Source organism: Plutella xylostella, chromosome 21 (assembly GCF_932276165.1).
Source record: "Plutella xylostella chromosome 21, ilPluXylo3.1, whole genome shotgun sequence".
Taxonomy (NCBI): domain Eukaryota; kingdom Metazoa; phylum Arthropoda; class Insecta; order Lepidoptera; family Plutellidae; genus Plutella; species Plutella xylostella.
In genome coordinates this window covers 5,654,986-5,672,848 of record NC_064001.1, presented here as the reverse complement: position 1 = coordinate 5,672,848, position 17,863 = coordinate 5,654,986, and the positions used below count along the sequence as shown (strand labels likewise).

General features: G+C 36.7%; 2 protein-coding genes across 2 annotated transcripts in view; one reads left to right on the top strand and one right to left on the bottom strand.

Annotated features, from left to right (window-relative positions):
- LOC125490179 overlaps window positions 1-13,333 on the bottom strand; it is a 63,644-nt gene extending 50,311 nt beyond the window's left edge. Inside the window, exon 1 of the mRNA XM_048628633.1 lies at window positions 12,497-13,333. Coding sequence (XP_048484590.1) covers window positions 12,497-13,282 — 786 coding nt within the window. The 5' untranslated portion in view covers window positions 13,283-13,333. The remainder of the gene's footprint in view (window positions 1-12,496) is intronic.
- The window catches only part of LOC105395975 (elongation factor-like GTPase 1), a 131,596-nt gene that overhangs the window by 57,936 nt on the left and 55,797 nt on the right, over window positions 1-17,863 (top strand). The gene's annotated exons all lie outside the window — the stretch shown is intronic.

The following is a 17,863-nucleotide window of genomic DNA, read 5'->3' as shown; positions in this document are numbered from 1 at the left end:
TGCATGTTATTAGTATATAAAGTCTATTTTTTTACTCAGATACAATAAATTGACGAGTGTTCATATCAAGTTCAATAAAATCTGGCGTTAACTTTTGTGCTTGTCAATTTAGTATCTAAGATAAAATAATATACTTTAAGTTCAAGCAGATAGGGAAGATACACAAATGCGATATGAATTTTCATGAATTAATGTGCCGAAATAGTTCATAGGTATCTTGAGATAGGAACCTAACTTTAACTAGAAAGTAATTTATAGAACTTAACATTTCATCAGTTAATAGAGAATATCATAAAGATGGGATCTTCTTGAACAGGAAGTGACCACAGTCGTTAATTCATTTTAATTACATTCCAAGTATAGTTATCTCGTGGTAATGTTTATCTGAGATCCTAATTGAAATTTGCCTTTTTAGACTACGCCAATATTGCTTGCATCTAAAGATTTTCGTTCCTGCTATAACTATACCTACTTATGTGCTTAAATATTGAACAATCGATCTTTTGAGATAAATCGTTAGTTTGATTATTCACATACAAGTATGTATAAATTAATTTAGCTATTTCAGATTATTCAGTAAGTTCAAAAATAAAGTGTAGTATTTTTTCAATCGAATATTACGGTATTTTATCGCATGCCAAGTGGGAAATATCTTGTTGAAAGTTAAGATAGCAATATTTTGCTGGAAGTTGTTTGAATTTGAACCGGTGACCCCTCGATCGCACGAAAAGGCGCCGCCACACCGCTACCAGCCAGCACGTAGTTAACGTGATAAAAATCAATTTGTACACTTTCTACAATTATTCCATTGTTAGCTTCGCTTTCAAGCTACTATTTATTTAAGTATTTGTGTGTTTGATGACGCAGCATGGCCGATGGTCGGCGCTTGTAAAACTTAAATGAAATGAAACAGTCATCATTCGTTATTGCCCGTCTATACGGCTGCTTACGCCGACAACTGGACCGCGATGCCACCAACATTTTAATATTATGTTATAAGAATATTCTTATAACATATAAATACATAAATCTTGTTTAGCTCTTATTCAAGTAGGTACCCGGGATTGCCTAGAGCGCTTGAGAGACAGATTTTTCTGGTCCTATTCTGAAATACCCGATTTATTTATTACATCGTTTATAAGAATATCCATGTTCAGTTTATCTATTAAACCGTCAGCTGCTCCCCTGGTATCTTACATACACCATACACCGTCCATAAATTAAATAATTTAGTTGTTTTTGTTGCTTAAATATTTTTCTTGGTCAATCGTTACGTGTGGTCTTAATCAAACTATATCCAAGTTACTTAACTGGAATTAATGTCGAATGATGAATAGTGAAGCTGTCAGCATATTCCTAATAAGTTTTTCTAGACGTAATTAAATAAACTTGCTTGCTTATTAAATTACAGGGATACAACATTATTTATTATATAAAACAAACTGATCCATTTATGAAGAATAGTTTTGCATCATCTTGTCTATCTACATATAATAATATTATTATTACAACTTACCATTGTACTGTTTAAATATTCTAAAACAAACAGGATACTCTATTATGTTCTGATATTAAATAACATAAGTTATAAATAATTTTCGTTGTCTGAATAAGTTATCAACGCTTGGTAACACTGATCGTATCTTAAACACGATTTAGATCTTGACGTATTCGTTATAATTGAACAGTCGTCCTTTTTTTTTAAGCAGCTTCATCTTAGTATAGTCTCATACTCGCCTTGCTTACTTTACTGTTTCAAATAAATATATGATTGATAAAAGCTAATTTACAAGGTAACATAATATTTGTCCAGATTGACAACCTGGTTCATCCACTTTCTGCGTAGACTATAACTTTTCATCACCCTGTATAGATACCGATTTCATCTCGTTGGCGTAATCACCGTTTATTTCAAGGTCCATAAATTAATCGTAGGGCCGCACCGTTATGAGATTCGTTATTGGGACCGTAACGTTTTCCGAAACGGTTGCGTTTATCTCGAGGCGTTTCGTTTTGCGTGCGGACTCTGGGGGTCACTCTATATGACAAAAAAATAACTTTGGTAGCGCTGCTGCGCGAGCCACGACTCTATCTCGTTGTATTAAACGTGCCGAGTGCAATACAAATCTCGTTGGTTTGTTTTTCATCAGTATAGAGTAACCCTCCTATCGCGTGCGTTGCTCTGAGCAGGACAGTTGTGTGCCGTATAGCGGAGGTACAGTGCACAGACTTGTGTAAAATGAAAATGATATGTTTAACTTACAATACGTGTGCACATAACATTAATTACAGATGCATAAAATGAAATTGGTAGTTGAATGACACAAGAAATTTACAAAGACGACGACTATCATCAAATGAAAATGAATACTCTCTATTTATCATACAAATATTACCTAAATAGAAAAAACAGTTGAATTTAGTTGCTGTATCAAGGGTTGTTGAATTAAGGGCGCCTATTATACATTGTTTCTAGTTAGTAAGTATATTTTTTGTAAGTCCAATTTATGTGATGTATTTTATAATAAAGATATAGGTATTCAATTCTACTGAAGCGCAACTGTACCTCCGCAACAACAGCACACGTTGCGGTACATCACGAAGATCTCCTAATTGGGTCCGACGAATCGTTTATGTCATTGGACGAGCGCGTAACAAGTGACACGCGCGGCGGGGTCACTCTATATCACAAAAAACGAGCCACGACTACTCTATCTCGTTGCACGTTTAACGTGCCGATTGCACGACAACTCTCGTTCGTTAGTTTTTGCCAGTATAGAGTAACCCTCCGATTCCGGCCGCGGGAACGTCGACCCTGTGCGATGCGAGGATCCGTCACATTTACCTTGACGAGATTGGAAGTCTTAAGGGTCATTACTGCGTGATATTCCAACTGATACATTTGATTGGAAGGAAGTACACTTATCCAAAATTAATAATGCACATGCAGATCTTGACACCCGAATTATTAAATCGTAAGAGCCTTAAAAAAACACTTGCATTTTGCACCTTGTTCGTAAGAAATAGGAGTCAATATCATGTGTCACATAATCGAAAACAACCGATCTGTCAAAGATTTCTATGCGCATTATCAATTTTGGAGCACTGTAAATTGGTTGTGACTCGTGCAGGTATGTTGGTTGGTACGTTTTGTATTTTGTACCAATTATTTCCTGAAGGTTCCACAGCGGGGGACTCTCAACGACAGCTCTCATTATTTAAATCTATCTACCTACATATAATATGAAAATTAATCTCTAAATGCGTTGGAAAGCGTATAACTCAACAACGCCTAAATACAGTTTACCATATTTTTTATGTTCAGGGATGGTTTTTCGGCAAGAATGAAAAACTAATAATTACCGGTAAGCCCCTAAAAATATATAGGTACAATACAATACACATAATATATAAAATACATTATATAAACGTTTTTAGAATAAAATTTATAGTAAATCTGAACTTTAGCGGAAGCGAAGCTCGCGGGGACAGCTAGTAATATAAATAATATTCTCAAATGTTGAAGTCTGCATCAAGGTATTCAGTTATATACGAGTTACCGTGCTCACTACCCACACTTTTGCCACTGATTAATTTACTTCCATGGCTCTATATCTTCATCTGTCTTATCTGACACGAATCGTTGGTCCTTAACTTGTTTTTCATTAACAACATCTGCCGTTATAAATCTGCATGTTCTGCCATTACTTTGAGTAAATTATTTTATAATGACTTTATGATGCAGTGCCCTTAAGCCCATGAGATTTGCCACTTAATTACTCAAATGTATTGGTGCAAATTAAAAACAGCTTATTTGTATTGCAATAGTTTAAATTCTTAATTTTTCAATCCATTGAAGGGCATTAAAATTCAGTAATAGGATATTTAACTCCGTTGTAATAACGACAATCTAGAATAGATGTACTTAATCGAAACAAATTAAAAAAAAGAGAAGAAAAACCCTGGCGAAAAGATTAATCAAAGGAAATACTTAAATGATTTAATTAACACTGTGTTTAAAAATATTTTTGTTAATAATCTTAAATTATTGTACTTGTGTTCATTTTAAATGACTAACCTTAGTTATAAACATATCATCATAAACATTTAAGATACGGATCGTATCATTTAATTTAGATTTGATACCATCTAGTGTGGCGCTGCCTCACTCAAGATTTTAATCTGTACGAAAATTACCATCTCTTTTTGCTGTGCCATGCAAATGTTTATGATGTTTTCGTAAATACAAATAGCATAGAAACTCGGACTAATTATTACGTTATTTTATGTAGTACTTAAGTACTAAAAATATTAGTATTTTAATAATAAACTAACTTGGCGCGGCCAGAGTGTTCCGTTTATTACGCAACATGTATTTTTTTAATATGTTTTAGCTAAAAAAAATTAAGTAAAATTCATTTTATAACCTAATCAGTTAAATTAACACTCATACCTAACTCACAATGTAAATCTATTCAAACATATTTATTATTTCCTTGCCGCGAACTGTGTTCTTCACAATCGTTCCCAATCATTTCGCGAGCGATAGATCATCGATCCACTCACATTCTCACATCAATCATATCTCCTGCGCTCGAGTGATATTATGGCTCTATTATTGCTTGCTTCATTGGCTCTAAGTCGGGTGCGTACTGTTGTTACCCAGTACATTAAAGCACCGAGTTTTTATTTCCATTTTTAGTTCTCTTGATGGAGGGTGTACTAAAATTGCGATACCTTAGCTAAGCTCTCTGAACTGATAATGTTGTTCTTGCGAAACGGGAGATTTCAGGTTTCTGCTTGATGTTTTATTAAGGTGTAGACTAAATATTCTTACTGCTGAACACTTATTTTTTACGAGTTTACAGATTATTACCGGAGATGAGTTTACAAAACAAGCATTTAGAAAAGAATGATGTTTAGAAATGGAGAAGAGTTTATGAATGTTCGTACGGCTCGGCACCCTGAAGGGCATCCATAGCTTATTTATGACTCCCTTGTTCTAGAAATAGCTCGGACACGTACGAAATTCGCTCAAGAGCCGATGAAAGGTGCGATTACCCTACGAATCTGGGTAATAATCTGTAATGGGATCTTACCGCACTGGGCGGTTTTGCGACGCGCGCTCCCATTTCTTCGGCACACATTGCGCGCAGTGTCACGTATCAATGTCAGTGTGTATGTAATTCCAGGTGTGTGACCCGTGTGGAGCCACTTCTGCGACCACGTCGTCTTCATTGGCTTGATTGAGTCATTTAGTGTTGTGGTCGTTATAGTGCAATAGCTGTACGAATAATTGAATAAGAATTTTCAGGAAACATGTTGACAAAAAATTTGCAAATGTCAAAAATTGCATAGAAAGCTAAATGTGTTGCACTCAAAACACAATGCATAGTTTACATACATACGGCATTATGTCCAAGTTCTCCGAATTTCGCGGAGCTTTGCTCAAGTTTTGAATGAAAAATATTTTTACAAAGGTTTGACGGTTGCACGTCAACGTCTATTGTGGTCCAGAACAATGAATCGGTGAAGCAAAACCTTTTCTCTAGTTGTCACTAGCAGTGACAACTTAACATCATTACACATAATTGCTTGACATGCCGACAGTTTTGAGAACGAAAGTAGGAACACGTCGCATGTGTCATGCGTTTGCGCATTCAAAAATGCGTTAACAATATGTAAAATGGTCATTACACTCCGCTGATTCATTAATTTACGCACGCGGAAAGATTTTTTTTATGTAAACATGGAATTTAGCTAATATGGCTCGGTGAGTTTTTGAAGCTAAATAGAACGCTTCCGCTTATAAACGAATGTCAGATAAGGCTGTCAGGAACGGATCAGGGCATTTTTTGTTGCAAGGAAGCTATTAAAAGCGATGATAGGTAATTTAACAAAATAATTGGTTCACTGATGAAGACTTTCGCCGTTGAGCGTTTCAATTTATTTTCTTAAGCAGGAAATCCTTATATCATTTGTTAAAAGTAAAGAAGCTTGTAAAACTTTCACGGATTAATTCTGACCTAAACTGGGCAAGAGGCTTTTAAGCATCATTTTGTTGTTTAAAGTTTATGCCATTTAAAATTAACAACCATGAAATTGTAAAGATGAAAGTGTAATACTCAGCGAGTTAACAAAGATTGAAGCTTCCCTTGCTATTCAAGTATTACCAACCATGATGTATACATGTATAGTACACAGGTATATTATGCAATTTAAAGGCTTGAATGTTATTTATAATGTAACAGTTGTTTCAACGATTCATTTTAGATACAGGTGAGGCCTCAGCCTTGAGAATTACATAGAAAACAGTGCTTGTACAATGGGCAATTTATGAGCCCTAGAACCTAGATCTTAGCCTACGCTTACTTTCGCCTCTTTCACTAACATTCCGATTGGCCGCAGCCGCTGAATTAGGTCGTATAATTTAAATGTTGTGTCTGTTTAAAATGTTTGGTATAAACACGAACACTGAATTGACTACTTACGTTTTACTGCCAACTGTTCTCTGTCTATCAATGACTACACTTTCATATGATTTAAACGCTGAAAAGTTATATGTGGTTTATATTGCATCGACCAACTCATCTTATTTAATATGAAATAAACGTATAAAATGAAAGTGACTATCATTCACTTGAGAGAAGGTTTATTGAGACCTTCAGTTATGTGCCCGTGACCCATCTATCTTTTGATATTATATCCACCAATCTGAAGATGTATCTTTCAAGTTGTAAGATTTTTTATCATCAACTTATGTAAAATGAAAACTGTGTGAACCTACAATTTGAAAGGTGATTTGTTCTCTTCCTTAGTAGTTATAGTTAAATATTCATTTTACAAGACCAAGGTTTCATGGTAAAAGCAAATTATGCTGAAATTCGGTTTTCTATACCTCGATACGACTTTAAACTTAATAATTACAATTAGATAAAATTTCTCTTGAATCAATGACGCTTCAACTATCGCTAATTAATTAGGTAAATCTAATTGAGGATTCGACCTTTACTAGAGTGGTACTTGACGAGAAAGTGAATCGATTCAAGTGTCGTCAATAAATCGATTAACCTTCTTCATTTTAATTTTGAAATTAGACTTTCCAATAAATTCTGTTCCTCTGATTGAAGTTTTTACTTGTTTTATATTTTTTCGTAATTAATGAGCGTTTTGAATTGCCCAGTTTAATACGCAGTTAGTAGTAAGGTTTTTAGTTTATTTGATTTAACACAAACATTTACTTACATCTCTACAACTTCCCGTTGAAAATATAAAATAATGATGTAAACAAAGAAAATAAGGTATGCCTTTTACTACCACAGACTTCTCATTTAAAATTAAACAACTTAAATGCTCGTCATGATTGCCCCTAACCACTACAGTTGCTTAGTACAGACAGAAACGGGATCGGATAATTATTATTATACTTTTTATATCATTTATTTGCCGGAAACAAGTCCATAGGCATACAAACAAACATACAATAAAACAGAAATAAACTAAACTGTTTACATACTCGCGAGCAAGGAAAAATTGCATCCACAAAATGCCGAAAAATACCTTAATCTCCAGAGAAATGTAATCTAATAGCTTCATAAATTAAAAACTTAATTGTTGGTTATATGTTGATGTTGATAAATGAACCTCTACTTCAATATTGCAGACGGGGTCAACGCCGTCACCAAAGCTAGCCTTTTCCTTTTGGATTAATTTGGTGCTAAGTCACTGGAACTTTATCATTGTTCCCCATCTGAAGTGCCTACCTATATTTATGTTTTGCTATTACTGTTCCCAGTAATTTTGGAGTTCAGTTTTACATAGTCTGTTTTACATCTGGATAAAGGATTTTTATAAAATGTCGTGATTTTAGTCTTTGCAATTTTTGTTATGCGTAACTTTTACAAAAAAAAACAAAATAAATACATAATTATATTATAGATCTAACTGGCGTTGCGGACGGTACATGAACTTTCCACGAAGTAAGTCATTTTACGACCTTTCCCAACATTCACATTCCCCCGCGTAGTACGAATGTAACGTGACGCCGCCGCGCCGCAGATATGAGACAAACATACCACGTACGGGGTGGCTTTTTATCATTGAACTACCCCAAATATACTAAAAAACTACACTCACGGGCAATGAAAAAGTTCCATTGAGAAATTCACCAAATTACTCCTAAACGGAAAAAAACTATGTTAAGGACGATTCTTAAACCGACCTTCTGCAATATTTAAGTACATTTAACGGTGTACCAGAATATAAATAACTAAAAAACTTAATATTTCGTTCAAATTTCCTATTAAACAATGAAAAATATGGGGAAACAGCCCCATGATCTGCCATCAGATGGTGTCTGAATTTTGTAAGTGGAACAGTTTCTTTACCCGTGAGTGTATTATTTTTAAATTATCTGTTTATACAGGGTGTTGCAAAAAGGGTATACTAAGCCGAAACCTACATGTGCAGCATGTTATATCTAAGCCCGAAACTAAAATCAGAATTTGAAAATTCGCGAAAAAAAAAATTCATTTTCCATAGAAACTTTGTTGGTCACGTGACTTTTTCTATGGTTTTTTCTTTTTCGCGAATTTCCAAATTCTGATTTCAGTTTCGGGCTTGGATATATCATGCTGCACATGTAGGTTTCGGCTTAGTATACCAATTTTGCAACACCCTGTAGAAGGGAGGAGAGAGCCAGGTACATTACTCCCCCATTGAGAATAGATGTAGGAAGGGAATCGGCCTTAGGTATATTCACAGATAAAATTCTAGTTATATTGACACGCAGTAAGGCACGTCAAACTCGTAAGCCCCCAATTTTTCGTTCAGTGTTGAATAAAAGTCTAGTTATCCTTGATTACCGGTAAACTTAGGGCTAAAAATAATACTAGTTAACTAAAAGGTAGAACATAATTATTAAGAATCCGGTCTGTTATTTAATAGTGCAGTTAAATCTTACTTTATGGGAAAACGCACTTCCGTCAAATATGTAAATAGTCAAGTGCAACAGTTTATACTGGAATAAACTAGTCATAAACACACTGTAATCACCTGTTTTGTGGAGTTCTGAATATGAATGAAATGTACATAATACTTTTTGTATTTATTTATCTCCCGTTTAGAATTCGTAGCAAGATTATAAAAAATAAAAAATACTTTTTTTGTTGAATGGAAAAAAATAAACTGAACAAACTTAAGGTGATTACTATTTCTGAATACAAAAATAACCCTTATGATTTATCAGCAAAGTTTGCTTATTTCATTGTATTATTAAGGGAAATATTTTGAGTTAATAAAAGCAACAAGAGTTTATCATTAAAAACTTAATCGTATAGAACTATCTATAATGATGTACTTACGTTTCCATTTTTATACAGTAAATTTCTACTTGCACAATTTCTTGGATTTGCCTTTGTCAATGTAGGAAACGAAATAAAATATAGTACTGAAGGGGAGTGTGTTCAGCATACTGAATGAGAAGTCAAGTGGTCTTGAATTATTCCACCATTTCAGCAGTAAAAGGAAATCACTTTATTGACAATACGAAATGCCCATACACTACTTGACAACCGTCTGCTTAGAATTGTCGTAGTAATTTTTAGCGGAAGGATTTCGTTGTTAGGTTTTGAGCATTGAAAATATTAATTTTAAGTTATGAAGGCTGGATTGAAATAATCTAACTAAGCAACATTACAAATAGCTAAGTGCTAGCTTTTGTAACTCTTATAACTATCTATTACTTTCGTACGATTTTACAGGGTTATAATTTTTTTATGTCTCATTCTTGTATTGAACTGGGCTGCACTACAGCTGCTATCAGTATCATTACTATAGTGTCATAGTCTATGACAGCAATTGAATTCATATCTCTTCAAAAATAAACCATACTAATAGCCCTATACTGACAGGATCCTGTATTTCACACCGGACATCTGGAAGCGAATGGCAATTTCATGCATAATAGCCCCAAGTAAATGTAGCAAACGACGCCAAAATGCAAATACCTGCACAGTATGATCAAAGCTATCTGCGGCTATCATTAAGTCGATTAGCCTAAAGCTGGCGTCCTATTCCTGTTCACTCGATCTAATGGACTGCGATCTCGAGGCCCGGTGCGCGGGCTCGACCAATCAGCATCCCGCAAAGTGATCGATGGCTGCTTCAAAATCGCCACGGGTAGTTCTTCCGTACCAGAATAAGGATACAGATCACCATCAATATACTCTAAGAATCGAAACATCAATAAAGATGTAACTGTGGGTCGGCTATCCAGAAAAGGCATTAAATCATCACGGCAGCGAAATTTTATGTTATCGAGAGCCGTACATTTTAATAAAATGCCAGAAACAGTCGATCTTCCAAGATGGCGGTTAAAATTTTATATTCACCGTTTACGGAAAAAGTTTAATGGTTTTCTCTGCGTAAGTTTTCAGCTATAATATTCATTAAGTCGTGTACCTACTGAGGTAATGCTAAATGCTGCGGAGTGTGCCGGCGTAGCTTTGTGTATTATGGTAAAGTTAATCCAGCTGGTTCAAGTTAATCTCCTTTCATAGACGTGGTTCCTTCCCGGTTTATGCTATAAAACTGTTATATAATTTAATTACTAGTGGCTTCAGTAGTATTAATCAGTTTGCTAAACTATCTCAGGTTTATGGTAATACAGTTTAGCATAAGAAACTTTACTGTAAGCTTATGAAGGTAATGGAATATTCCTGTAATGAAAAATGGTAAATGACACAATTATGCGTAACTGCAAATTGCGTGAGGTTACGACGCTCGCTCGCGCCTTTTGTCACCGCAAGCCACCGCCGGGGAACAGACTGTAGTACAAAAGGGCCAAGATCACGATATCCCGTTGATTGAACTTCGATTGTGTAATAGAAAGTACTAGACGGTTTTCATGTAGCATTCGAGTTTCTTCAATTGAACATCGTGGACGCATAATGTGACCGCACTCATACGCGGTTGTAGGAGAAAACATGTTTAAATTAAATGTTTTGGCTACTGCACCAATAAAGTTTAGAAGTTTCCAAATGTAGGTAAAACAATATAAATCTCAATATTTTTCACTCCATGCCTAACTTGACTTATGAATGAGCTAACTTTACGCTGATCACCATTCTCTTGTACATAAAACTTGCAATCTAACATTTAAAACAAATTCAACCTTGCCAAATTCGACTCATATTAATTTTTTCACTTTGAGAACCTCGTTAATATCTCAGTCATCTTACGTCGACCACATCAACACCATCCACACGACTTCATTCAACAAAAAAAACAAGGCTGCATCCACATCTCCTTTTAGTAAATTACCCCCTGCATCAATTGAGTTCACGTCCCACTAGAAGATAGAGCCTATTAATATGTCAACCTAATCTATCATTACAAGCTCAATCTACACAAGAAAAATTAATAGTCTTCTTGCTAAGGACGTTTTTTACCCTTTCAAATCAACTGCCACTATGTAATCCTGTAAGAACATGTTAATAAGATGTTTTCACCCGATAAAACCCATAATAGTTCGCTTTTTGCTTGATTAGTCTGTTTCGCACTTCAATTGATTTCATATCACATCGCTTTCGTGGTTTTTGCGCCGGCTGTCGAGGTATGCGAGTGTTCCGATCGAGATCATTTGTTTGCTTTACATGTCTTTTACAAATAGGTATGTGTCAATTAGTTGGATCTATAATAATGAAAACAAAATATCTTAAAAACTAAAAAATATTCGCAACCGTAAAAATATTTCGATGTCCGATTAAGACTTTACAAGCTTTGTTTTTTTCTGGTATTGGAATCGACCACATAGTTTAGAATTCGATCCCAAAAAACAATGAAAAAAGTGCTAACCAATGCGCACCGTAAACAGCTAAGTAAGCAACCTTCATTCATTTTACTGGTAAATTTTCTCAACAAAAACGTTGGTACCGTTTCGCGATTTCCATCAGCTAAGTATTGCTTTCACTCGGCCACCGAGCGGCCGCGCAACTCCGAGGTAAATCCATGGGAACATTCAAATATTCAATTTGTTTAATTGACCATTACCTGCTTAACAATTAAAACTATTCCAATCACAGTTTTTTTTTCTTTTACAACTTGTAGATAGATGGCTTCCACGGCAGAATTCATTTCATAGATCATGGCGCAAAGGGCGTTACTCCGACCATGTTAACCGTTTTTCTCTATGTTTTTTCTATTTTTAACCTGTCGATCGAGCGGGTAGCGCGAAATAATGCATATCAATTTGCAATAATAATGTGGGAACGTGCGCGTACCACGGTGAATGCACGCCTAACCTTTCTCTGGGGGCTCATTAGATAAAATTTATGTGAGTTCATTCTTGCGCACTGAGAACACTGGGGGTGATATTGGCGGGGCTTTTAAACGCGCTGAATATTTATTACCTGCAAGTTGCAATTAATGCCCGATCACTTGTAATCGCCTGTGAAAATCCTAATCTTATTCACTGGAGTAAGGGGGTGTGACTGACCTCTTTGTTGGTTTGCTCGTTGATCTTGACGTGTGTCTGCTGGGGCTTGTCTCTGAGGGGCAGGTAGCCCTCGCGGCTGTCGGGCGCGTCGGGCGGCGTGGTGGGCTCCGTGGCGTCGGGCGTGCTGGCCGTGGCGGCGTCCGTGGAGCGCGCGTCCGCCAGCGCCGCCGCCGCCGTGTCTGCGTCCGCCGCGGCCGTGGTCTGCGTGGACTCGAACCCGGACACGGTCTCCGTGCTGTCGCTCTCCGACGACGTGCTGTCGGTCTCCTGCACCAGCGTCTCCGTGGTGGTGCGGACCAGCGGCTTGATCGTGTAGTGCTTGGTCGGCTTGGCCGTCGTAGTCTCGCGGATGGTCGTCCCGACCGTCTCCGGGACTCTGGTCGTTTTAGTTTCGATAGTAGTTGGCGCGGCTGTCGTCGTTTTCGAGCTCGTCTTCTTCTTTTTCTGGACGGTGACCGTGGTCGGGGGTACGGTCGTTTTTATTTTGGTCGCGGAGGACTTGCGCGTCGTCGCCCTGTCCTCTATGGTGGTCGCGCTTTTTTCCTCGAGTGTAGTTTGGGGCAGGGTGGTTAGGGGAGGGTTGCGGTCTGCGGCTGGGTCGAGGTTGGAGTGCTTGGGGGTGCGGGAGGGAGGGAAGAAGTAGTCCATGATGGAGGGCGAGCGGTTGCGGCTGGTGGGCAGCCAGGCCCAGGGGTTGAAGTCGATGAGGCGCGGGCGCGGCGGGTCGGCGGCGGCGGCGGCGGCGGCGGCGAGCGCGGCGAGGGCGAGCAGGCGGCGGGCGAGCATGGCTGCGCGTGCGTCCGCGGCGGTGTGGCGAGCGGGACTGGCGGCGCGGCCCCACAGCTACAGGCACAGTTCGTCCGTTCGTTCGTTCGTTCGCGCTTCAGGAAGGCCCTCGCTAATGCCGACGCGACAAAGCGCCGGTTTGTCATCAAACAATATGACGAGATTTTTTCACGCTGATAACCAGTGTAAGTAAGCGGCTATCGGTTTTAATAATGTGTCTTGGTGATCTTATTTGGGCGTGCATGCGTGAAATATAATTTGTGTTAGTAAACATTGACTGTAATACTTTCGAAATTAAGTCCAATCTAATGTTAATTGAGAGTCTATATTTAGACCAAGTTACAAGGCATTTTCCTGTGCAATCATATTCTTGGTTTTATTGTTTTCGTGTTTACCTCATGCACGTTTCACCGTTGATTCATTGAGGAGTGGATAAATGAGACGCATAAAGTTCAGAGCGCGAGGCGTGTAATGGTCGGGAATTGTACCGATTACAACGCTCCATTTATCATCCGCGGTAATATTTACAAATCCCCACGTTGCTGTACGCAGGCATAACAAATAAAGGTATAAACTTTGGTAGAAAAAAGCGCGTTTATTTGGTCGCTAAAGTAGATCGGTTGACTAGCGTTCGGCGTTTCAATTTTGAGGTCGTAAGGTTAGTAACACTATGTTTGAAGATGTTTTTTTGAGTTGGATTTTATTCAGTTTAAATGTATAACGTAGGTACTTACTAGTGTATGCTGTAATGCGAAGAAAATTTTATGTAAATAAATAATAAAACAATTATTGAATTTTGCACGTGATACAAAAACGATGTCATTACAATACGGAGACATATTAACAAAGTGCCCAACAAAAAGCATAGAGAGAGATCAGATAAGCACGCACCGTCACAGAGAACAATGCACACAGAGTAGATTACAACTGCTAAATAGATCATTGAGGTGTCAGCAGCAGCCCAGTTCGCATACATCATTGCAGAGCTGATCGGATGAGCCGACAAAACAATATCTTGTACCAGTTGTACCCAATCACGCAGATACAGATAAGAATCGGTTATTGTCATTGAAAGTGTTCCGTGTGTGAAGATTATGAAGAATTTTGTATGACAGTATTTTGAATGTGTAACAGAGATTGCTGCCGCGACGAATATATCAAAAGAAAGTTTACGGATGTACAAAAGTTCACGCACAAGTCGAACGACCATGATCACTTATTGTGTAAATAAGTGTACATATAGTGCTAAAATACTTCTACTATATTAATTATAGTGTATGAAAGTTGAAACGACTATTGACTTGATTAAATTAGTAACATTGAAAGATGCACCTATTAAAGTTTAATACCCTTTCCCTACTGTAGGTAAGTTTAAATTAACGTAACATAGAGCACAACTATAAAATTAAGAATTAAATTTAATTCACTCCGTACTTCGTGAGACTATAATTATTTCGCAAATGAGATTTACTTAAGAACTTTTAATAAGTACCATTTCAGACAAATTTTCAATTGGAATTTTCAATTGTTGTTGCGTTGGTCGTCATCTTTACATCTACCCACCGAAAAACGAACGAACAAGAGCTGTCCTACGAAACCCGGAGCGTCACCCTCTCAGACGAAAAACTAAATTTCGGTGCGCTACTGCGTGAGCCATGACTCTTTCTCACTGTATTAAACGTGCCGATTGCATACTTTTTACAGAAAACGTAGGCAAAAGACAGATGAAAACGTAATCATGTTTCGTTTTCGCAAACTACAAAACATGCACTAAAAGTACAGCGTAATAGCTCTCCTCGTATCTAATAACTAATAAACAACAGTCCGTCTCTATCTTACTCAAGTGTAGCTTCAGCTCTCTTGATAGGCTCAAGTTAAGGCCATTACACAGTAATCTGGTTCCGTATGGATTAATGGTATTGTCTCAAGTTGGGACAAGCGCGGAGACTTATGCGCGTCCCACTTGTACGCGCGGATAACGGAACCACGAGGTTTCTCCGCCCGTGTGTACGCACCTTTATTAGTGTATAAAATCATAAAATATTGTGTGATTAATTTATAGGTTTATCGTATAAATTAATCCTGTGTCTATAGCGTAATATATCTCAGGATAGGTAGAGGTCTCTGCTTCCGTAATTAATTTGATCTTCTACCGTTTTTATTTTCGCAATTTTACACTTATTTTCTACTCACTGCTTCTTTTTGACATGCTCCACCAAATTCTTGATTCTGTATAGATAAACTTTTTACATACTTCTAGACCCACAAAATAAACCGAAGCTCGGCTCGGCTAGAAAACACCTACGAGTATAAATTAACCAAACTTACCATAGATATCCATTGTAACAGTATTTTTAGAAAACAGATGTAAATCACTTGAACCCAAATCAGTAATTGACAATAATGGTCAAACCCATAGTTGGCACGCCTTTTTGGTCATAGTGCACCTACCCACGTAGTAATGCACATAAAATTACGCCTAAATGGTAATCCACATAAAGGTAAGCGTCCACCCATCGGTATCGTACATTTCGCACCAAACGGATTGTCATAAATGTATGGAGAAACGGCGTCAGCAATACCGATGAAGTGGACGCACTTGTGTGAATTTCTATTTTATTTATTTTATTTTATTATTTTAAGATTAACAAACAATAGTACATTATATTTAAGCTAATGGTATTATACACATTAAATAGTAACGAATGTACTACCAACACAGTTAACCACAGATTACCAAAAAAGTATTTTATGAGTAAATTATACAGTTATCTAATTTAATTAAGTAGGTAATTATTTAAACTTATAAAAAGAAACATGCAAACTAAAAGAGTAAGATTTAACTTAAGTGACTAAAGAAAGAAACTGAAGAAACACCTTTTTTAAATTTGAAAAGTATTCAGTAACAAAAGAACATAAATATATGGATAATATTAAATAAATATATATAGCAGGCAGTAAGTTTGTACATATACATTGTATAAATATATTTACAATATACTAAATGTAAATATATATAATTATTGTGATGACGTTAGGTTTTCCAGAGTATCAATAATATGTCTCCTATAATTACTTGGCTTACTTGATATGATGTCAATACTATTAAAGAATTTATTATAAGAGCTTGCTAAGCGATTAAATGGCTCACGTTTACCGGCGTTAGTGCGAGCTGTTGAGATAGCGAACAGCTGATAGGGATGGGCTGCCCGCGCTGGAGTCGCCCGGCTGGGTACACGATAACATAATTTATTGTTCAGGTCAATGCAGTCATATTTGGAGTGACAAAGGTCATATAGAAGCATAGCATCTAGTAAGGTGCGTCGATTTTCTAGGGATAAAATAGAGTAATTGCTGAGGAGTGTTTTATATGGCATACGTGAATGGAAACATCTGTAATGCATAGATCTCAAGAATTTCTTCTGTACCATTTCAAGGGCTGTGTTGTATTTATTATAAAATGGGTTCCACACTGCTATGGCGTATTCAAGCTGGGATCTTACTAGCGATTTATACAAATGAAGAAAGGTAGATGGCTTTTTAAAATGTATGCTAGATCGCATGACAAACCCAAACATCTTAAACGCCTTACTTTTTATTGACTCTATGTGAATATCAAGATGTAGTTTACTATCTAGTATAACACCTAGATCTTTAATTGAGTTAACCCTATCAAGAGCAGAGTCACCCAGGCAATAAGAATAAGTTTTTTTATTGATTTTTTTTGTGAAAGTTATTACCTTACATTTATCTATGCTAAGTTGTAGTTTATTTTCAATACAATATTCAGAAAACCTATCCAGATCCTGTTGGAAGGCAATATGATCGACATCATTTTCAACTATGTGGTAGATTTTTAAATCATCTGCATATAGTAAATACTTACAGAATTTAAAACATTTGTGAATATCATTTATAAATAAAATAAACAGCAGAGGTCCCAATATTGAACCTTGTGGTACACCTGAGCTGATCGACACTGGTTTGGACTCATGTCCATTTATGACTACCCTTTGAGTACGATTGGTGATATATGATTTAAACCATCTCCAAAGATTACCTCTTATACCATTGAAGGCGATTTTATCTAATAGAATTTTGTGGTCCACTCTGTCAAAGGCTTTTCTAAAATCAGTATAAATGCTATCGGTCTGCTTATTATTATCTAAACTTTCAAATAAATAAGAGGTGTAAACTAAAAGATTTGTAACGGTAGAGCGTTTTTTGACAAAGCCATGTTGTTGAGTCATGATGTTATTATGCAAAACAGGATAAATTATAGAGTGAACAAGCCTCTCAAAAAGCTTTGACAGAGCAGACAGTATTGAGATAGGTCTATATTTGTCTACTTGCCCTCTTGGACCTCCTTTATGAACTGGTGTGATGTTTGCCATCTTCCAGATACTAGGAAAAACACCTTCAACTAGACATTTATTAAATAAAATATGTAAAGGTTTAGTTATAGAGTCAGCAGTTTGTTTCAGAAATATTGGATGTATTCCATCAGCCCCTGGGCCCTTCGTCAGATCCAATTTCTTTAGTTGAATAAATATTTCATTATAAGGAATATATATCTGATGT